The sequence below is a fragment of the Pyxicephalus adspersus genome, chromosome 12 (assembly GCF_032062135.1).
Source record: "Pyxicephalus adspersus chromosome 12, UCB_Pads_2.0, whole genome shotgun sequence".
In the NCBI taxonomy this organism is placed as follows: Eukaryota; Metazoa; Chordata; class Amphibia; order Anura; family Pyxicephalidae; genus Pyxicephalus; species Pyxicephalus adspersus.
In genome coordinates, this window is record NC_092869.1 from 26,542,827 (window position 1) to 26,566,630 (window position 23,804).

Below are 23,804 nucleotides of genomic sequence, written 5' to 3' on the forward strand. Positions count from 1 at the left end.
TTATTATCGGGGAAACACGGTAAGGCTATGTACACACGAGCAATAAGAAATTGTTGTTGGAAAGGATCTTTGACATTAATTTTCAACGACTAACGACTGTGTGATGCATGAACGAGCACTGTACATACAGCACTGCTCTGCTATATAGAGGGGGGAAAACGACGGAACAGCACCCCGCTGCGCGCTGCGCTCCCTCCTTATTTCCATTATGATCGTTCGTGGATTTGCCAGGATAGTTTTTCGGACCGCAGTATACACACAGTATTCTCATCCAATGTTAGCCCTGAGTCGATTATCGGACAAAAACCATTGCACGTGTGTACCTAGCCTTAAGATTAAGTCTTGATAAGAAAAAAGACTGGTGGAAAAGAATACTAACAAACAATTATGTGCAAGTTTAGATAAAACCTGGTGTACATTGTTATATCTTGAAACAAGAGAAATGTCCCCTAGTATTGCACATATAAACTACCATTACAGTTAGTCCCCAGGTTACATCCGAGATAGGGACTGTAGGTTTGTTTCTAAATTGAACTTGTGTGTAAGTGGGAACAGGTACAATATTTTAATAAATGCAATACTTTATTAGGCAGCATGGTGACAGTTACTGTAAAAAATCCTCACTGTGAGCTAATCTGTAAAGCGCTGCGTAATATGTTGGTGCTATATAATTTCTGTTTATTAATATTAATAATCACCAAGCAAAAAAAAAAAAATCTTAATGGAGCCTAGACATTAATTTATTTCTGGAGCAAGCTGTGCTTTGATATACAAAAGGAAACAGCTGCAGAGTTTGTCTTGGACATTAACATTTTAACTTTAACATTAATTAATTATTTTACAGATTTTTGTGTTTTTTTATTTAAAGTTTTTAATTGAATTTATTAAATATATTAAATATTGGTGAGTTATGCCAAAGAATTACAGCCTAACATGTAAAATAAATTTCCATGCAAAAAAAATGAAACATTTTGTGCATGAAAATTTGCACAGAATTAGACCGCTAAGGTGGTGGTGGGGGGGCGCGTTAAAAGAGGATTCAGAAGGAACTCACCCCCCTAAAATCACCCACAAACTCCGCTGTGTTTAGCAAAAGATTTCTTCTGCAAGTCATGCAAACTGCCCCTTTCCCCCTCAAGCCTCCATCCTGCACAGGAGGGAGTAGGGAAGCCCCGTTTATATCTAGGAGGCGTATGTATGTCAGATGTCCTTAACCCCAGTGGAAACTCATTACTAATAAATAAAAATAAAAAGTTAGACCAGATACAAACAAATCCACAATATATTTTTAATGTACAGCGCTGTGTAAGATGCTGGCGCTATATACATCCAGTTTAATATTAATATTTATTATGAAATGTCTTCATCAGCTAACTATTGGCCAATGAAACTAACATTCCCATCATCCTTCACTCGAAACGCAGCATGATGGGATAGGAAGTCCAGCACGCCTGTTTGTCTAACTAAAGAAGTGCCAAGTAAAACTACAATTCCCATAATTCTCCGGACACGCCTTCTGATGACGTCGTGTGTTTAATTCTGTCACGGTAAATAAGCTCGAAGTTCAGAGCGATCAGCTGATTCGTGGTGTCAGGGGGGACCTGACCTGGGAGCAGCTGTCACCCCACTTCATGACGTTCTACGTTTACCTTCCGGTACCCGGTAACGTTCTGCCAATTGTAGGTGGGAAGCTCTGGGCCGTGTCCAGAAGCACCTTCTGTGGGATTCCTGAGTCACTGCCGGCTTCTATTGTAAACAATAGCTGTGTGCTGTGGCTTCTTTATCTGGACAATATGTTGGGGATCTCTGGGCTGCGACTTGGTTTAGCCTGTTAGTGGCTTTATATAAACCCATTGTGGCCTGTGCTGCAGAAGCTGCCCTTTCCTGCTTCTTTATTTATTTACATCAGCTAGCCAGAGGATCCTCTGCTGACCAATATATTTTATATGTTTGAGATTATTCAGGTGACACCGGATTCTCCCCCCAGATTCTCGCTGTGTCAGACCCCCAAGTCGGGTGCATGACCCCAAAAGACCCCTGAATACTTGAAGCATCGATCCTTAGGGACCGCGCCTGGGAGATCTTTGTAAACAGTCACCAGTACCTCTGTGGTCCTCTGCTGACCTCTTCAAGACATTTCCTCCTTTATTATTTCCTATTATATTTAGGAATCTCTATTTATTTTGTGTAAATCTAGCACTCCTTGTCTTCAGGACCATAATATTTTTAACACTTTGTGTCATAAGCTGTATTATTAATAATATCAAACCGGATTTATATAGCTCCAACATAATACGCAGCACTGTACATTAAATAGGGGATGCAAATGACAGAAGAATACAGACAGTGACACAGGAAGAGGACCCTGCCCCTAAGAGCTTACACTCTATATCTGGAGAAAAACAAACACAATAGCAGTCTTGTGACCGTCAAGTTGGTCCTGGCTGGGCTACCATTCCCTTCACCACTTCAGTATTTGTTTTAAATCCCACAGTTTTGGCCCAGAGGAATGCTTATTTACAAGCAACATATTCATAATTTGAGGATTGTTTCCCCTACTGCCCAATGACACATCGGTTGTCATAGCAGGAAATAACATCTCAGGTGTCAGCCTTGTTTTTGTCACGTGACGTTTTAATCTTTTCCACATCTTCCCTATTGTATTTAATCCTTCATTCCCAATTTTTAAATTCTGAGATTGCTTTAAAGGTTAAATATTATTTTTATGACATTTTGTTAATGCTGATTTCTACACCCAGTCCACATACTTGTGTAGCTGTTTAATGTTTTTCCCCAAGCAGACATAAGTTATCATTATTCTAAATTTATTTTTTATTAACTTAGTTAAGATTGCCTTCTTTAGTAAAACAGCTTAGATCTTCTTTATCTTAGTCCTTAATACCAGTCTGAATTGATCTTCGCCTTTAGAGGGTAGATAGAAAATGAGCACCCAGGGGGCAAATGTTGTGGGTGGATTGACTTGCCAAGAAAATTTTGCCTGTTCCGGCAATAATGAAGCTGTATTCGAATGTGATGAGTGCAATACCTTACAATGTCAGCAATGCGAGGTAGCTTTGCACAAACAAGAGAGACTTCAGAATCATGAGCGAAACCGCATACCACCTGGCTATGTCCCTTACTGCTCTTCGTGTAAAGGAGCAACTACTATGCACAACAGCACAAATGGCACTAGACAGCGGGCAGTTGTGAGGTGTGGCTCTTGTAAAATCGACCTCTGTGCCGACTGTCAAAAACGTACTCATTCTGGAGGGAACAAGAGAAAGCATCCATTGACCTATTACCAAGTAACAAGCACCCCAGAACCTCAAGAAGGAGGAAAGATGGATGAGGAGGCAAGGAGAAAGAAGATGACGGAGAAGGTTGTCAGCTTTCTTCTAGTGGATGAGACTGAACAAATCCAGGTAACTTTACAAAATATCGGTTCAAATATTCTTGGTGGAAATACTTGCAGTATGTTCAGTGTTCTCCCCAGACCCTTTTAGCTGGGTGCAACACCCAGCACTTTTAAGTAACCACCCGGCTGTTTTTGGGTGGCTACCGAAGTGTTGGGTCCCAATACAGAGGCTTTATTAACACTGTATGTTATTAAATTTTGCATTTCAGAGAAGATTCTCTGTTGCTTTTAGTACTTAGGGAAATGTGTTTTATAGTCATATAATATTTAATTAGTCATTTCAAGAGTTTAGTGTTTATCCTCATTCGACTTCTTGTTATTATATAGAATTGTCTTACACTCCCTCTGTTAACGGCTGTAAATGATAAACTCTGCTTTTGTTATCATTGATATGAAGCATAAAAGCAAGGGAAAGCACCTGTCAACAGTACCTAGAGACGCATTAGGTTAAGCCCTAGGTGCTAAATCGCAGGTTTGGCACTCTCTGCATTTAGAATAGTAAGGATTTAGGCATCAGTTTACAGGTAGTCCCCGGGTTAAGAACATCCGATATATGGACGCCTCCTGGATACGAATCGGGCTTCCCTGCTCGCTGTGTGCAGAATGGAGGCTTGAAGAGGGAGGGGCAGTTTGCATGACTTGCAAAAGAAATCTTTTGCGAAACACACCTGAGGTTGTGGGTGATCTTAGGGGTTGAGCTCTTTCTGCAGTCTCTTGTAAATCTTTATTGACCAAGAAAAACTTTGCAGTTGTTTCTTTTTGCATATCAAAGCACAACTTGCTCCAGAATTTATTGAATGTGTGGGCGCCATAAGGATTTTTATTTGCTTTGTTTGTGGTTAGTTCACAGTGAGCTGACACCACGCTGCCTAATAATATATTTAGAAAAATATCTGTCCTAATTGCAATTATTAAAATAGTGTACCTGTTCTGACTTATACAAATTCAACTTAAGAACAAACCTACAGTCCCTATCTCGTATGTAACCCAGGGACTACCTGTATTCAGATGATTCAGGCAGCAAATTTTGCATGAAACTGTCTATTTTTAAATGTTTTCACAATCACTTTACACAATTTCTTAACTGAATCCATTTAGATCAATGTGTGAATTTGTGATGAAAACATTCACAAATAGAACCCTTAGGGTTGATACTATTCATTTACTTCCATAAACCTTTTCTTCTATTTGTCCTCAGGGCATCCTTGTACGGGTGGTAGGGTTATCTGCTATTTTGACATTTGTACAGTGCCTAAACTTTTCCTTGCTCATGTGGCCAGCCTAAAATAGATGTCATTTATATCTTCTTGGATCTGCTTCTCTGTGTTAGATTACTGTATGTATCCCTATGAAAAAATATATTAGTTTTCCATAGAATGGGAAAAGGTTAGACACATGTTTTTTTTTATTGCGGTTTGTGTCTCCATTAGAAAGGTTCAACCTCTAATTGTACTGTGTGTGTGTGTGAATGTTGTTACTGGGGGAAAAAGGTAAGGGAAAATTCCAAAATTTGGAATTTACAGGTGAGGGGGAAATTTTTCTGGGGACTACTGTCCAAAAGAGTAATTCCCCTCTCTTTGGGAGATTTCCTCTAACATCCTGGCTTAATCTTAACATTTTAACATACTATGCAGTGCTGTACATTAAATAGAGGTTGCAAGTAGCAGATAATTACAAACAATGACACAGGAGGAGGAGGAGAGGACCGTGCCCAAAAGAGCTTACAATCCAAGAGGCGGAGGAAATGGCATACAATAGGAGGGAAACATCCTGACATGTCACTGGACAGGAAATAATGGGCAAAGTAAATTGTAGGCTTAGGTTGCTCCTGTGTGCGTATGTGTGAGACCACCACAACCTATATCAGTTTGTTTCCGCTGCCTGCTCTCCACAAAAAACCATGTTCTTCATTTATTATATAGTCTGGCTACATAACAAATAAAAACCTAAGTTTTAGGCTTCAGAATAAATTTACATTCTATATCTTTGTACTACATTAATAATAAAACTGTTCATCTTTATCAGTGTTAGGACTTTACTAACAAGCCATCCTATTTTTATTTTTCATTGTCATATGGTGTCACATTTTTTGCCACTTTCTATAGGCAAAGCCTTTCTGTAGGCTTGTTCTTAAGTTGAATTTGTATGTAAATAAGAACAGGTACATTATTTTAATAAATGCAATTAGGACAGATTTTTGTCTCAACATATTATTAGGCAGCATGGTGTCAGGTACTTTATAAAATCCACTGTGAGCTAATCACAAACAAAGAAAAAAAACTTAATGGAGCCCAAACATTTATTAACATCTGGAGCAAGCTGTGCTTTGATATGCAAAAGAAACAACAACTGCAGAGTTTGTCTTGGTCATTAAAGAGTTACAAGAGGCTGCAGAAAGAGTTCACCCCTCCTAGGATCACCCACAACCTCAGCTGTGTTTAAAAAGTTTTCTTTTGCAAGCCATGGGAGCATCCGTCCTTAACCTGGGGAGTACCTGTGTGTAAATAGAGCTAAATGGGGATCTGATCAATGCATAGATCTCTGAGCTGAATTTATGATTCAGGCAGGACTGGTAAATAACCTTTGTATCTGAGGGGTTCACCTGCCCATGGCCCAGGTAGCCTTGACATTGGTAAATGTTTATTGCACTGGTAAAAATTTTTACCCAATAGAGTTTGCCATGTTTGTAATTTCAATGCTCTCTATTTACATAATTTGTACTTGTAAATCCACGTTTTAATACTTGTGTGATACATAAACTGGGTATTAGACCTGCTAAGTGTTAGATTTCTCCTGACAACCATCTACTGGCATTAACCTAACTGTGTCTCATATTGGGCCCGATTTAATAAAGGTCCCCAAGACTGGGGAAGATCGACTGGCATAGGTGAACCGGTGGGATCCAGCAAATCTTTAATTGGATTTGAAAATAATTTGATATTGGCAGACAAACGTTTCAATTTTTAAAGAAATCCATTCCAGATTTGCTGGAATGGATTTCTTTGAGAGCTTTAATAAATCAGGACCATTATGTTATATTTTTCATTGATTGGTCATTGAATTGATGGGTTCGAAGAATTATGGTATGAGTCAAAGTAGTATTTTTAAAGCTCTAAAACACACAAAACTGCAGAAAATTGATGTTCTGATATCCCTGTAAACATGTAAACATGTAAACATTACATGTACACTTCAATCTGAAACATACTGGAAATCATTTTGTTAAAAGGAACAGTCTATTAAAGAATGATATATTATTTTACAGTTACTTTAACACACATGCATTTATGGTAGGTTAGTAAAGATGTTTCCAAACTTTTATTATTACAGTGCTACTATCATGGCTTTTATTTCAATTTATAGGTGGAGGATGAAAATGAATTTGTGAAAAAACTGAGCTGCGATGCAGAGGATTTGCTGAAAGTTGTCTCAATATTTGGAAACACCGGTGACGGAAAATCCCACACTCTTAACCATACCTTTTTCTATGGGCGTGAAGTTTTTAAGACTTCCCCAGCTCAGGAGTCATGCACAGTTGGTGTATGGGCAGCATTTGACCCTGTCCATAAGGTTGTAGTCATTGACACAGAAGGACTGCTTGGAGCTACTGTAAACCTTAGTCAGAGGACAAGATTACTACTTAAAGTCTTAGCCATTTCTGATCTTGTTATCTATAGAACTCATGCTGATCGTTTACACAATGACCTGTTCAAGTTTCTTGGTGATGCCTCTGAAGCCTACTTGAAACATTTTACTAAAGAGTTGAAAGCCACCACAGCACGTTGTGGTTTAGATGTGCCTCTTTCCACACTGGGCCCTGGAGTCATTATCTTTCATGAGACGGTTCATACCAAGCTGCTTGGTTCAGGTAAGCTGTTAAAACGATGCATGTGTTGATGGACTTTTAGTCTTTCCTAAATTTACTCACCTAAATCTTTCAGTTTATATGCATGTAAAGAGGAACACTATCCTGTGGTACTCACCTGTCCCCGTTACGTAGCAGGGCATTACCATCTTCTTCCTTCTTGCCATCTCCGGCCATCTTGATTGGCCGGGCTGGGATGATGTAACATACTTTGCAGACACAGGGGTTCGTTCAGTCCCCAGTAACCACAAGGGAAGCCAGGATGTGTCAAATACCCTGGTAACCAACGCTAAGCTTCACATATGATTTTGACTGCTCCACTGAGAAGTCAGGCAAATGCCTATTGCAAAAGAGACATCCTTCTGTCCCTTTTCTGCAGTAAAGCCCTAACTGATCCACATTTGTGATTTATCAAAATAAAGGTGTAGAAATTCTAATTTTGTTTTCTTTGGAAAGCTTCCCCATTCTAAGCAACAGGTCTGTCCCCTGGCAGTATTCTTCGAAAAAGACCCTTGGGTCTCTCTGTAGAGGTCCAAGACACCTCTTGCCAAGTCATGGCTAAAGAAGTCTGATAGTGGCGAGCATTAGCTTTTCTACTTGCTGAGCTGAAAGTCTGACTTTGCAAGGGGTGGATTTTAACCCTGCAGACGGAGAAGGGGGTGCTGAATTTTCAATGGACTGATCATCCTACAGTTTAGTGTTGGATTAGGTGGCAAGCTCACATACACTGATTCCCTAAGAGCACTTCAGTTGAAGAGCATTAAAAGTAAAGTTTTGGGCACAACACCCAGAAGTATTAGCCTTTATTTGATTAAAAAAAAAAATAAAGTGGAACCCATGCTGAGAGACTACTACTTTCCGGGAGCTAGGCTTTTTATTGTAACATGCTGGGAAAGGATAAGCCCTCTTTGTGGATGCTTTCCATTGTAAACAAACTGTAAAAGTTTTAACACCCTATTTTTAATGATGTAATGAATTAAGCTCATAAAACAGTAATCTCAATTGGGTTTTTGCGTCAAATATGGGAATTCATTCCCTGTTAAAATCACTCACCCATAAAACTAGAATACCTGGACAGAGCCACAATTACAGCTCTTTTCAGCAAAGATGTACATAATATTGGGATATGCATACTGCTATAATACTATGAGCAAGAAAATGTTATCCTTGATATAGGTTTCTTCAAAAAAAACTGCAGTGTATACAGTGAGGGAAAAGAAGTATTTGATCCTCTGCTGATTTTGTACGTTTGCCCTCTGACAAAGTAATGACCAGTCTATAATTGTAATGGTAGGTTTATTGTAGCTGTGAGAGACAGACCACAAAAGAACCCCTAAAACCCAGTGCTCCCAAGTCAGAGCTTGATGTGCATTGTAATGAGTGAAATAAGTATTTGATTCCCTATCAACCAGCAAGATTTCATTGTGTCACTGTATGTTGGTAACAAACTGAGATTAGGAGCACCCTCCTAATCCAAGCTTGTTACAGTACCTGTATAAAAGAAACCTGTCCACAGAAGCAATCAATCAATCAGATTTCAAATTAGCCACCATGGCCAAGACCAAAGAGCTGTCTAAGGATGTCAGGGACAGGATTTTAGACCTACACAAGGCTGGGCTGGGCTACAAGACTCGCCAAGCAGCTTGGTGAGAAGGTGACAACAGTCAGCTCGATAATTCACAAATGGAAGACAAATAAAATAACTGTCAATCCCTCGGTCTGGGGCTCCATGCAAGGTCTCCCCTCATGGTGTTGCAATGCTCTTGAGAATGGTGATGAATCGGCCCAAGACTACTTGGGGGGAACTTGTCAATGATCTCAGGGCAGCTGGGACCATATTCACCAAGAAAACAATTGGTAACACAGTGTGCCGTTAAGGCCTGAAATCTTGCAGAGCCCACAAGGTCCCCCTGCTAAAGACAGCACATGTACAGGCCCGTCTGCAGTTTGCCAATGAACATCTGAATGATCCAGAGGAGAACTGGGTGAAAGTGTTGTGGTCAGATGAGACCAAAATTGAGCTCTTTGGCTTTAACTCAACTCCCCGTGTTGAGTTGATACCAAAGAGCTCAAACCAAGAGCTCAAACATGGAGGTGGACACATTATGCTTTGGTGGTGTTTTTTTGCTAAGGGGACGACACCTTCACCGCATTGAAGGGACAATGGAGGGGACCATCTACCGTCAAATCTTTGGTGAGCACCTCCTTCCCTCATCCAGGGCATTGAAAATGGGTCGTGGATGGGTATTCCAGTATGACAATGACCCAAAACACACGGCCGAGGCAACAAAGTAGTGGCTCAAGAAGAAGCACATGAAGGTCCTGGAGTAGCCTAGCCAGTCTCCAGATTGGTTGATAGGGGATCAAATACTTATTTCACTCATTACAATGTACATCAAGCTCTGACTTTTGAGCACTGGGTTTTTGAGGGTTCTTTAGTTGTTATTCTGTCTCACCTACAGTAAACCTACCATTACAATTACAGACTGGTCATTTCTTTGTCAGAGGGCAAACGTACAAAATCAGCAGAGGATCAAATACTTCTTTTCCCTCACTGTAGGTGTAGGACACCCTTATTTGTGCTAATGCACAGGGTAGTATTACTAAAGTAGAGAATATTATTTTCAGCAAAAAATAAATAAATAATTGGCAGTAAATTAAACTCAAAAAATAAATTTGCCTGAAAGATTAACTTACAGAAAATGTACAAAGAAAGATTCATTGCTTTATAAAAAATGCCCTGTATTGTAATAGTGTTTTTTGGGGGTTTTGCCCCAAAAAAAGACTCTTTGGTAAAATAGGCTACATGTCTACCGTTCTGTAGGTCATGCTGGTCAGACAATGATTATCTTGATATCTTGTCAGTGTCTGAAAATTCAAGCTAAGAAAGTTCTTTTGGATTATCTGGATGTGCCATTTTGATATTTTCTCAAAACAAATTCTTGATTCCTCTCATAACGCCTTAGGACCAGGTCATTTCAAGCAGCAGAAAAGCTTACCCCCCTTACCCTACCTAGCTTATGTTTCCAAGTTCTTCATAGGAATACGCTGAAATTAAGTTAAGGTTTACTATATTAGGCCTGTCATGGGGAAAAGCTATTTCTGACTGCTTCTAAAATGTTCGTTATCACCCGTCATATTATCATGTAGCTTCTAGTACAAGTACACAGATAAAAAGGTTCAACATGTTTCCCATTCTACATACTTATCCTAGATCAATTTATCTTGTCTTGTTAAATTACAAACATTTTCCTTGTATGTGCTAAGAAAATTTATGTTGTACTGGGCACTACTTATTACTTCTGATGATATAACTCCTTTTGAATTTTTCACCACTGGTGTTACAGGAAATGACTAAATGCAGTATTATGTCCCTGGTGAAAGGCCAATTGTATGTTTACTGCAAGTGCTTGTGAATGAAATATTCATTCCTAACTTCCAGTTTATCATATAATATTGGTAATAACTGAGTAACACTAGTAGTGTAAATTCAAAATTTATAAAATTGTTAGTCAAATTTAACTTGGTGTACATTTTTACTGTATGCTAAAAATCCAGTCTAAAATGGAATGGGAGTCTGGAATTTTCCAATATGTATTGAAATATCAAAGGGTCAACCCACCCAAAAAAAAAAAAACAACAATGTGTTGCTTTTTAATGCCAGGAATCCTGTGTCTGGTAATTTTCTGCAGAGGGATCTTGGTATCAAATCAACGAAAAAAGACCTAAAAAAACCAGGCATCTAAATTCAGGCAAATGGCTAAATATGCTATGTAACTTTCGAACATACTAATACATTTGTAATTACCCTTTCCTGAAACCATGGCAACATCCTGCAATCCATGCAGGTAACCAATAGCCAGGTCTAGGACTTGCCCCAGCCTACAAATAAAAAATAAAGAAGCAGCAGTAGTAGTAGATGTACCGATACGTGATCACTTTTCTGGAAGTAGTTAAAATTTGAAAGTTGTATAGAAAATACTTTAATGAAAAAATCAGCATATATAACTGTTTAAAATTTACTATACTTGCCCTCTAAATGAAACCAGGTTTACTTGTCACATGACAGCTAATCCATACTTCTGTAAAGACATGCGAGCATCAGGATGTTACAGGACTTTTGTGACCGGTATCACTGCATTCCAGTCTTCTTTAATTACTCCTTATACAATGCTGAAGCAATTGTTCCTTCATTTAAAGTTGTTCATCTATACCATCTGGTGTATAAAGTATTTATAGTCAACTTCATTAGAACTGACAAACTAAAACCTCCAATGTTGACCATTATTGAAGCATAGACCACAGCACGCGGAAATGTATTCCAAAAACAAAACGCATAAACAAAAGGAAAATTATGTTTCATGGTATTTACCTCATTAAAACTCTAAGATCTGCCCACTGACAAAAAAACAAAAAACACATTGTCACTCCACCATATTTTAGTACTGCCTATGACCTATGTATCTTTCTGAGTTAAGTGGTTCCCATTATAATTCTGAATTGTTTTATTCTATGTATTTTCTGCATTCCTAACTTAACCTACTCTGCTTACTTTAAACCCACTAATTCAGGCTTGAATTAATAAAGGTGTAGAGGTTCTTCATTTACTAAAATGAATGTTAATGCATGACCTTCACAGTGGGAAGGAATCTTGCCTAGTTCAGTAAAATCTGGACTTAGATTTATTGGGGTGTTATAGCATGCTATGGAGAGTAATAAACACACCATTATAAATAAATCAAGTGTAAAAAAAGTAATAATCCAGTAACAATCCTATTGTAACTAAAACTAAGTAATAACAGTAAAAAAGTAACAGATGTTCTAATATACCCCAAGGGGTGATTAAAGCACAGAAAGTAATGGTGTTTTTTTTTCTTCTTCTTCTTCCTACATAGGGCTATGTACACATTCTCATCCGATTATAGCTTCAGGGCTAGCATAGGATGAGAATCTGACGTCTGTACAGCGCTCATTCGTCCTTCTTCATGGATCTGTCCTGGCGGATCCACGAAAAACCGTGATGCAAGTGAAGGGTAAAGAGTGCAGCAGGGTGCTGCTCGCTTGTTCTCTCCCTTTCCTCTCTAAAAAGCAAAATGGTGCTGTATGTACAGCACTCGTTCATGCATCTTTCTAACATGTACACAGCCTTAGAAAAGGACATCAGTGGCTCTTTTCATTATTCTTATTGTGTGGCATATATTGTTCACATTAACATGTACTTTTGTTTAATATTGCTTTTGTTGTAGAAAAAGCTTCAGAAATACCAGAGAAAGTGATTCAGGAGCGTTTCCGTAGACTTGGTCGCTTCCCAGATGCCTTCAGCTCTATTCATTACAAAGGGACACGAACTTATAACCCTCCAACAGATTTCTCAGGCTTAAGACGTGCTGTTGAACAACAGCTGGAGAATAACACTACACGCTCCTCACGCCATCCTGGCGTTGTCTATAAGGCTCTAAAGGTAATGACTTGTTTTCGTTGAATATGCATGTTTATATGCCTGGATCTCCGAAAAACTTATTCTTTCAGTTTTGAAAATTCTCCAACTGGCCTCCTCTCTGGCCATTCGTCCATCTGGCTTCTCAGGTCTATGAACAAATCTATATTTGGTGATTTTTTTTTTTTTTTTTTTAGGATCAGCTGGTAAATGTATGCCTAAATCAATCATAAAATATGGCATTTAACTTAGGGGTCACTGTATACTTATTATTACCTCAAAATTGTATCCCTACAAAAATCCTGGGCAATAAACCAATCCAAGCCATTTTTTCAATCTAGTGTTTTGAGCACATAGTTACAGAGCTTGCAAATATGCGTTGTGCAAAGTCTAAAGTTCAGTTGATCAAGAGGGCAAGGGGTGTAAAAATGTTCTTCTAACTTTAATCTTTAAGACATAATCCTTTGCACGAGAGGAAAAAAAAAAAAAAAAAGCTACTCTTTAGTTATAACCTAAAAGTTAGACCTTGAAATGCATACAGATATTCTAGCCTACCATCTAATAGTGTTTCTCAACCAGGGCTCTTCCAGAGGTTGCTAAAGGTTCCTTGAGCAATAAACAATATGTACCCCTCATGTCTGTTTAAGGATCACAAATTATCTTTTTTGCTTATTCAGTGAAGTTGTGTTGCGATTACGGCTTCTTCGCACATCAGGGTGGCCACTACATGTAGCGTCTCCCTGCAGTAGCCCCCATAGGGAATGAATAGAAGCTGCAGTGAGCGGTACTCGTTAAATGTGTCAAATGTGCAAGTCCTCAAGTGGCTGGCAAGGTAACAGCCGTGGGAAGCCGCACAAAATGGAGCAATCAAGAGGTGAGCCTGCCCTGAGGGTGTTATTCTACCTACTGGCCAGCATGTAGTACACATTCTTTCCATTGACTACTAGACCAATGTACTTAAAGCTATGGGTATCATAGTTCTCCCCAGAGGTTTTTAGCCGGTTGCTCCGCCCGGCTGATTTGAATACCCCGCCCAGCTCTTCTCGGCAGCTCTCGTCCTCGCATGAACAGATCTCAGGCTGCTCTGTTTCATCTGTTCAGAGGATTGCATACAGCTCAGCCTTCATGTGAAGGGGACACAGGCAGCCCCGCCCCCATCTCATAGCATGAGGTCTGTCTGTGAAATGTATCCATCTCTAGCTCTGCGTGTGATCTCTGCATCCTCACAGCTCTGTGTACAAACCTCCATATCTCCTAAACTGTATGTCACAATGACCTGTAATTTTCAGGGTGTACAGGGGACCCTCATAGATACTAGGTAACAACTGGGAGCACTAAATTTGCCGTGTTTTGCTACACCCCCTTTTTTACCACCCGGCTACAGCTTCCTACCACCCGGCTGAAAAAAAATTTCTGGGGAGAACACTGGGTATATTATTTATAGCAGGGGTTCCATAAGACCTGCATGGTATTTCAAGGGGTTCCCCCTTTTTCAAAAGATCGTGAAGGGCTGTTGTAACTAGTTAGTTTTTATTTTACATTGCTTTAGTTCGCCAGTCCACCTGCACTTTGTCTATGTTTTGGTGATCCAGAAACACACCCTCTGTGCTTAGCTGCTTCTGACACACAGAAAGCCTAAATTAAAAAAAAAACAAGATGCTAGGAAGTTATTAAAATGTTATAAAAGTATTGTGGTCCATTTTAAAGGGAATACTACAAAAAACAGGTATATCATGTTGACTTTCTTTACCATAGTTTACTGAATATACTTAGTATCTCCTATTATTGCCCTGAAGTTGGAATTGGTGTTTGATGTAAACTAAGCGGGCTTCTTGAATATTGACCAGTTGCTTTCTGGATTGCTTTAAGGTATTTAATTGATTTTTCTTGTTGCTCCTTAGTATATATCTACATCTAAAGTTTTTCATGCTATAACTTAGGACTGATATATCATTTGATATGGGTGGCATGACTTTTTATATTTTTTAACAAGCCTTGTGTATTTGGTTTCCAGGCACTAAGTGATCGTTTTAGTGGTGAGATACCTGATGATCAAATGACACATAGCTGCTTCTTCCCTGATGAGTATTTCACCTGCTCTGCCATGTGTCTCAGCTGTGGGTAAGTGTCCGTTTGGTGGTTTCCCATTCTGAACAAATAGAAATAAAGCTTTCTTCCACGTAATGTGTTTTTTGTCTGTAAGAGGCATTCCTCTTCCCTTTCGTTGATACCTAGTGTATTCCTTGCCACTACACAATGATGTCCGTCCTCCTCATCCCATGAACACTGTTCTCTGCAGTGGTACAATGTAAGCTCATGCTGTATCGTGATATTAATGCTCTAGAATGTGTTCAAGTTGGCCTGGGGTGATAGAAACAGGGCTGGATGACACTGACCAACATCTTGTTGGGCTTAATATAAGATCAACCTAAATAATGTACAAATCTTATCATCAAGACATGTTTCTATAGTATTGACTCACAGTCCTAATCCTTTTGTGTTTGAATCACAAAGTTATAAGCTCTAATGCTTGCTGTAAATTATTTGTGATAACAAGCTGAATTGAGCTATTTATTACAAAATAAAATTAACTTTTTTTTATATTCAATTGTTCTTCAACCCTATAACAAAATAAACGCGTGTGTGTGTGTGTATGGTAATATTTGATCATGAATGTGTTTGAGTTTTCACAACCTGACTGTGATATCCTGGTTTGTAGAGCAGGGTGTAAGAACAGCATGAACCACTCAAAAGAAGGACTTCCACACGAAACTCTGAGGCGCTGCAGATATTCCCACCAATTTGACAACCGAGTGTTTACTTGTAAGGTAAGGCAAAATAGTAATATAATAATCTGCCTACTATCTGTACATTGCTGAATTGTAAGAAAGTAGATGTAATTTATAAAAAGGCAAACCAACTTTATTTCAACAAACTGGATAACTTTTTTTTTTTTTTCTTTTAGGCTTGCTATGAAAGTGGAAGGGAGGTGAATGTGGTCCCTAAAACCTCTGCTTCTACTGACTCTCCATGGTTGGGCCTTGCTAAATATGCTTGGTCTGGGTACATATTTTTTTGTTTTTCAGTGTCTCATTTTACCACACATTTATAGACTTTTAATCTTAAGTCCTCCTAATAACTGTCTTCTATTGGTTGTAGGTATGTAATAGAATGCCCAAACTGCGGAGTAATCTATCGTAGCCGCCAGTACTGGTTTGGAAATCAGGACCCAGTGGACACTGTTGTGCGCACTGAAATACAGCATGTTTGGCCTGGAGTAAGAGTTGCATTTATTAACTTTTGTGTGCAAAATAATGCAATATTTTATAGTGTTAGAAATCATAGATGTATGATCTCTGGCTTTTATAAAAAAATATAAATAAAAGCATATACATATATGGTTAAAGAAAGTAAGATCACTTGGAAACTAAAAAGGATTCAGTTTCAGACATGGAATCTAGTATGTGGTCTAGTAAAAACAAGGTGCAAATTTATAAAGGGTTAGGAATGCTCCTTTTGCCCTCCCACATGAAAGCACTAAGGCTTTTGGCTGCTTTGCACTTGAAGTTTGAGAAATTTTATCAGTTGGGTCCTTTCCAGTAAATTCATTTTTTCTTTTTTTCCAGGCTGATGGATTCCTAAAAGATAACAACAATGCTGCTCAGCGTCTTCTGGATGGTATGAATTTTATGGCACAGTCTGTAACCGAACTGAGTATCGGTCCTACAAAGGCAGTCACATCTTGGTTAACTGATCAGATTGCCCCAGCCTACTGGAAGCCTAATTCCCAAATTATGGTATTGTATTTATTTGAAATACTTGGATTAATAAAAGGCTATAGATTTGATATATGCATTTCTTTGGCACTGATTTTACTGCATTTATTGAGTTTAAAAAAAAAAAAACTCTATTTCACTCTAAAAACCTCCATTTCCTATTTTTTGTAGGAGTGCACCAAATGTAGAACCCCTTTTAAGGAAAATGACACCAAGCATCATTGCCGGGCCTGTGGAGAGGGCTTCTGTGACAGCTGCTCATCCAAAAGCCGTCCAGTGCCTGAGCGAGGCTGGGGTCTGTCTCCAGTTCGTGTTTGTGATTGCTGCTATGACCTGAGAGGCACGCACAATGGTATTTTTTCACTTATTTACACTCAGAACTGTTGAGATTGAAGCTTGGATCATTAGTGCTACTGAAAAAGTGTATTACTTGCTCATAAATTTATTGATTTGAGGTCCTGCTTTGAGTTTTAGCAGTTTTAGGTTTCTGTAATGCAGGGGTTATATGTATGTATTTATGTATGTATATGTATCTTAGTATGTAACACATAAAGCAGATAAGGTGTTGGGGAAGAGAAAAGGAAAAAGAAAAAGAAAGGATTAGTGATGAGGAATGAAAGGAAGGCTCTGGAGAAGTATAAAGAGTAAAGGACATTGCGAGAGAGAACAGTTTAAAGAAGCACCTAATAATCATAACAAAACACCAGGAAACATAACATCCAAGCTGATTGCAAATAAAAAGCAAACAGTATCTGTAGAATTGTACTGTACTGAACTGCAAGTAAACCATACCTGTTTCTTGTGAAAGAAGATTATCCTTGCATATAAAATTATATTCTAGCCACATGACCTAATTCTATATTGAAAAAGCAACTGGAACGTCTTAAAGGCTTTGAAACTCAATGAACATAATGCACCATCAAAGTAGATAAAAGGACCCGTAAGCATAGACTAAAGGCATATCAACTGTTTTTTTTTTTTTTTTTATAGAATCATAGCATATAAAACTGACTGTCTCCTATAGTGTATTATACCGGAAAAAAAGTAATTGTGATGGTAAGACTTTCTATGGGAGCAGAGATCCAAATCCAAATATCCTTCTCAGAAGTATAAGCAAACAGTATTTTTTAACAGCACGAAAGCAGGGTATTACACAAATTAGGCACAAAGCCTCTTTAATGTGTTGGAGAGAGATGTGTATACACCATAAGTACATTTCTTATGATGCATGTGCACCTGGGCATGCTAATGACAGACTTTATTGCATGATCAAAGAATGCTGTAATGAAAGCATTGGAGGAACTTCTTAGGATTGCTTTGTGGTTGGGAGAAAATCGAGTACAAGTATTTGTCCAGAAAGTACAAAATGCAAAAGAAGCTCCCACCTTTGAAGACAGGGCAAAGGAAATTGCATATGAGAAATATTTCTTGTATCTTCATACAATGTTTATTTCAGAGAATATTCTTGTTGGACAATAAACCCAATCAATTTTATTGTCCAGCACTGCAAAGGTACAATTGTATAAAACGTTTTAAAAGTTAAAAATGGATAAGAAAATGCTTTAGGTAGAAAAAAAGGTGCTTGGGGCACTGTACCCTTGTGTGCATAAAAACAAATTAGTTTATTGTGCTTTTTGAAAATATAAGGGCATGTGTGGCTTTGGAGGAGTAGCAGTCAACCTAACTAAAATAGAGGACCTCAAATTTGCCTCCTAAGGGCTGCATATAATAGGTTAGTATGGGCAAAAAGCTATCAGACTGTAGACATTCAACAGAAGATGGCTATACAAGTCACTGACTGAAAATCACCCTAGAACTACATTATACACAATTAATAATCCGGGATTTGGTTCAAAATGTGTATGTATGGTTTTAGGTTATGTAAAAATGGAAAAGGAGAAAGCGGGATTTTTAGCTATAAAATATGTGTGTGTGTGTGTGTGTGTGTGTGTGTATATATATATGTATATATGTATATATATATATATAAATAATATAATATATTACATGACTAATTCAGGGGATAAGCTATCTTAGAAATTTGAAAGGTTTATGATAACACACGCTCTTTTCGAACCACGGTTATAGGGTATACAAATATTACAATATTCCCTTGACATTTTTATTGCACAGTAAACTGACATTTTATTTGCCAGTAATTTAATGGCATTTCTGCTTTATAAACACGTCCTTTAGTTTACCATTCTGCTAAAGTAGCCTTTGGTTTCCTCAGGGTGTTTTTTTTTTTTTTTTTTTTTTTTTTTTTTTTTTCCTGTTTTTTTTTTTTTTTTCCCGTTTTTTTTTTTTATTATTTGTAGTATATTCAAGTCTTTTGTTTACCAATACAGTATTTTGCATGTCCTAAAATTTATAATCCTTCCAGCAGTCCCTGAATATGTTGAAGATGATGAAGGAAGCACTCTCATTGCAAGGAAAGTTGGGGAGGCTGTACAGAATACATTGGGAGCTGTTGCCACAGCTATTGACATTCCTTTAGGTAAGATATATTGTTCTTCTATATAATACTGTATATATCGCCACTCAATTCCTCAGCACTTTGCTTTGATCATTTACTTCAAACCCTGCCTCAGAGTTTACAATTTTGCTGTCATTCCCAAAGCCATACAAGTCAAGTACACACTGTGGTCCTTTTGGGTGGCATCCTGAGGTATAGGAGAAAATGTAGAGTAAAATAAATGTATGCCTGTGTTCACCCGTAAAGTCTGATCCTTTATTCTATGGGAAAACAAAACAAAGAATCCTAATGTTCATTATAGACAACTAACTTTTTCCATTTTTTTTCTACTGTTCATTTTTTTTTTCTTTTTCATAAACTACACCATTGAAATAGTTCTGCTAAGCCACATACTGTGTACAAATAATGTTTTCCTAATTCTTACCTTTTTGTTTTCTAATTTTTATTTGTATTGTTTTCTACACCTGTTATGCTGTACAACATAGCGTTTTCTGGACTATTTTTTTTTTAGGAAGCATTGACTGGTTGTTTTTCATATCTCTTCCCACACAGATTAAGTAATTATGCTGCTTCTTGTACACTGATAAATATGTGTAAATGTCTGGAAGACTGGAAAACATGACCTATCAATGTGTCCATGGGATGCACTGGTGTACAACATTATAATCACCCAATCAAGTAAAAAGAAAAGCATTTGACACTTGTTTAGTAGACAAATGCTGGTAATGCTAAAAAAAGCTGGGTTAAGGGATTTTTAGACAACTTTCTTTACATGGATGAATACATCCAACCACCAGCAATAAGAAATTGCCTTAATTTTCTGCTATAAGAATGTTCCTTACCACATTAGCATTCACAGATTTCTGCTGGACAGCTAATGTCAAGATGCTAGGATAAAGTCACATTTTGGTACTTTGCACTTCAATTTTGGCTGTGTATTGGTCAAAAAAATGAAGCATGCATTTATTAGTTTGACTTTCTATTATTTAGTTTTGAGCCCATTCAAAATTCATTTAAGGTCTGTATGACCTACAATAACCTTTTGATGGCCATTTGTTTCAAGCTGCTTTTGCATTACTAAAGATTTTATATGGAGAAGGAAGCTGATTTGATGCAAACAAAAGGCTGACAATACAGCAGTTGGTATGTCTTTTAAATCTACTGGAGTCTAGATTTTATATTTAAAAATCAAGAAGACTGAGCAAGGTTGTTGGTGATTTTGCCTCCTTCAAAGAAAATTGTAAATGCTTCTCCCTTCACTTATTATATGAGAAATCACTTCCTGAAGAATTTCACAATCTCTGGTTCTTCCTTCCAAACTCTACATCACTACTGTGCACTGTATTGACACAGGTTGGCAGGAGGAGTGGTGTTTAGAGGTATTTATTATCTTCTTTGCAGGGGGTGGTTTTATTTCACTACTAACAGAGATTTTGTTAAATATACTAATTTTAGTAAGAGAGAGAAATAGGGCCTTTTCAGGCAGGGTAATTTAAAACAAATCAATTTTATTTTTAACCAAAAAAAGTGTTTAAAATCTAAGTATAACATAGCTCTACTATGCTAGTAGGTTGGTTAGTCATAGTTTTCCTCTTTTCTCGTCTCGTGTTCGCACAAGGAAAGATATACTGTATGATTCACTTAGTTTCTTTGAGTATTTCCTGAGGCGTTTCACCTTTGGGCTTCTTCGGGGGATTAATTGAGACCAGAACTGGATTGTGACAAGCAAGTGGTCGTGTTATACCATGAAATTATTCAATAAATCATGAAGTGAAATAAAGTGTAAAGGATCATATTAAAAACACGATTAGTCTTGCTTTTAAAAGCATGAGAACATAGAGAACATAAGAAATATTCGTGTTTGCTGAACTTTTTTTTTACTGAATATTTTTTACTTACAATTTCCAAGTGACTGGATTATTTGAAAGGAAAAGTATAAGATGAAGACATTGACTCTTCATTTTATACCTTACCAAGCTAATTGGTTAAAGCTAATCTAATTTGTTAAGACCATCCTTTAGGTGAACACTCTATTGTTCAAAAGAGATTTTGTTAAAAATTGTAATTTTCCAGATTGAATGTAACATGTTCTTAATGAACACTTAGGGCTTATGAAAGATGCTGCACGACCAACATATTGGATTCCAGACCACGAGATCACACATTGCAACAACTGCAGGAAGGAATTCAATGTCAAGCTCTCCAAACACCACTGCCGAGCTTGTGGTCAAGGTTTCTGTGATGACTGTTCAAGCAATAGAAGACCAGTGCCATCTCGAGGTTGGGACCATCCTGTACGCGTCTGTGTTACCTGTAATAAAAAACCTGGTGACCTATAACATTTTCTTACCATTACCAGCTGTACCTACTCAGGGCTAGATTATAATGGATCCAATCTTCCTCCTTAGGCTCCTGTGCCAGTGCATGCTTGACCTGTCAGCTGTAGTCTCCCTCATGACTGTGTATCATCTTAATAAACAAAATGGTACCAAATTTGCTCTGTCCAGGAGACAAGACCACATATATTCTGCACTTTTTTTTAATATTGTACAAGAAGTATATAATGTAAACTTGTTAATCAGTATGAAATGTCATATGCACCGTGGATGCTGGAACTCATCTTTAACACCTTTTTGATATCCTTCAGTAAGAAGGCTGGAATCACCCTATTTCCCAGGATTAGTATATCACATTTGACGATTCCCTTAGCATCACATTATATTTAAATTTGATCACATGGATAGAAATTGTATTTTAGTGTGTGTGCGTGCGCGCATGGGAAAGGGGGGTATATTTTAAAAGGCTGTATGCATTATTGTTAATATTCCTAGAGAGGAAAAAAAAATTAGGTTTGCCTTTCCCGTGTTCATTTAGCTATTGTAACAAGAATTATTCAGATGACTGTTTGTGTTACTATGTATGAACATCAAGCCAAACTTTCATATTTAGAAATGTATATTTATTGCCCATGTCCTAGCATATATAAACAAATACACAAAATGACTTGAATCATGGATTTCCTGGTGTAAAAAAAATGTACTTCAATGTGTTTTTGTCCTAAAACATTGTTATAATTTAGTCATATGTAAAAACTCAACAGTATCACAGACTGTATTCTGGCATGCAAGTAAAGCAAAATATTAATAATGGTTGAAGCCAGGTAAATGTCTATATACAAAGTTGAAATGTTTATATGTGAACAAAAAGACTTGTAATTTGTCTAGCCACATGAGTGAGTCACTACATCACTTAGATTTTTGTTTTAAGGATTATAGTGGTGTACCCTCCCACCCACAGCATTTTGATTGGATAGTAAAGCATTAAAACACCTAAATGTCATGAAATATAAATATAAATATATATATATATATATATTACACACACACACACACACATTAAGAGACGTTCAACTGCATTCAATGGTGTTTTCTATTTCGAGTTCAGTAGTCTCCAGGACCCGGTAGCCATAAACCTTAAAATGCAGTTGACAACCTATTTTTCTACATATATATTCTGCTATCATAAACTAATGCCTGTTCCTGGCCTCCCCCTTTTTTTTTTTTTTTTTTTTTTTTTAAACTGGTGACTCTTGATTTAAAAATTGATTTATCCACTCCATCTATATGATGTCATACTTGTAATTGTCATTAGCTCACAACTGTGAGCACTTTCTTGCCATGGTATTAAAGCTTATATTCAAACATGTTATTATATACCTGCAATTCAAGTTTTAGAATGTGTAGTCTTTGCCTATGATGAGTCAAAGAACTAATTGGATCATTCCTGTCTTGATAAGACTAAGGTGACTAAGGTGGTTACTTGTATTTAACGTATTATGTTTTGTTGTAATCATTATATATATATATATATATATATATATATATATACACTGGAGTCATAATTTATTTTGTTTTATCTGTAAGTAAGTGCCTTTTCAGCAATTTGTAAAGCAAACAGTCTTCAGTTTTTTTTTTTTTTTTTCTCCCCCTTCCATCTCCTTTTTTCAGATGTAAAGGTAGTCCCTGAGTTAATGACATCCGACATAGGGAGGACTCCTAGATTGGTGGCTTGAGGGGTCGGTTGCATGACTTGCAGAAGAAATGTTTTGCTGTTCTGTAAACTCTTGTAACTCTTTAACATCCCTGGTGGTCTAATTATGTCAGTATTCTTATGTCAAAAGAGGTACATTGTTTTGGGTGGAAGTTTGTTGTTTTATATTTTAGGCCTTGTAATTCTTAGGAGTAACTCCCAGGTATGATAAAGTTTGAAACACAAATCAAAAAATTATAATATATTTATAAAAAATATAACAATAAATTGAATTTCATTTTTTTTGAAAAATTGTCCAAATAAGGGTACAATAATAGAATAAACTTTTGGATTTATTTTGTATAACTTTATCACTGTGATCAGTTTTAAAAGAATGTAATCTTTTAAATTTCCTGCCAGGCCACGCCTCCCCAGCATACAGACGCTTCACGCATCACATTGATCAAAGCCGAGGATGTGATGCAGAAGCTGGCCAGGGACCGCTGGAGGACGCTGCTAGATTGTGGGGAGCAGGTAGGATTTTTTTATGCTACCCTGAGTGTGGCTTAAGGGGTACCGCTTTTGGTACATAAAATTCAGCCCGAGCCACACTCGGGAATACGTCCAAGGCGGTAATGACCAAGCAAATGCTGCAGCTGTTTCTTTTTGCATATCAAAACACCGTGCTTGCTCCAGAAGTTAATTAATTTTTTTTTTGCTTGGTTGTGAACCAGTGAGGATTTTATACAGTAACCTGACCCCATGCTGCCTAATATTATGTTGAGACAAACATATGTCCTAATTGC

General features: G+C 37.5%; 1 protein-coding gene across 2 annotated transcripts; it reads left to right on the forward strand.

Annotated features, from left to right (window-relative positions):
- Window positions 1-1,543: 1,543 nt before the first annotated feature.
- On the forward strand, window positions 1,544-21,969 carry ZFYVE1 (zinc finger FYVE-type containing 1). 2 transcript variants are annotated; one of them, XM_072428439.1, is made up of 11 exons: window positions 1,544-3,422; window positions 6,779-7,283; window positions 12,527-12,741; window positions 14,732-14,838; window positions 15,437-15,545; window positions 15,683-15,780; window positions 15,877-15,994; window positions 16,344-16,514; window positions 16,665-16,845; window positions 18,880-18,990; window positions 21,076-21,969. In XM_072428439.1, exons 1-11 carry the CDS (start codon window positions 2,943-2,945, stop codon window positions 21,306-21,308), a joined length of 2,328 nt encoding a protein of 775 aa, XP_072284540.1. In that variant the 5' UTR covers window positions 1,544-2,942; the 3' UTR covers window positions 21,309-21,969. The 2 variants fall into 2 exon arrangements, with proteins under 2 accessions (XP_072284540.1, XP_072284539.1); XM_072428438.1 differs by having other exon boundaries at window positions 1,545-3,422; window positions 18,877-18,990.
- The last annotated feature ends 1,835 nt before the right edge of the window (window positions 21,970-23,804 follow it).

Bases quoted from the DNA above. Each gene is read 5' to 3' on its own strand.
- ZFYVE1 (XM_072428438.1), top strand. From the start codon at position 2,943: ATGAGCACCCAGGGGGCAAATGTTGTGGGTGGATTGACTTGCCAAGAA. The intron at 14,839-15,436 runs GTAAGTGTCCGT...CCTGGTTTGTAG, and splicing joins GCCATGTGTCTCAGCTGTGG to AGCAGGGTGTAAGAACAGCA. The intron at 18,991-21,075 runs GTAAGATATATT...ATGAACACTTAG, and splicing joins AGCTATTGACATTCCTTTAG to GGCTTATGAAAGATGCTGCA.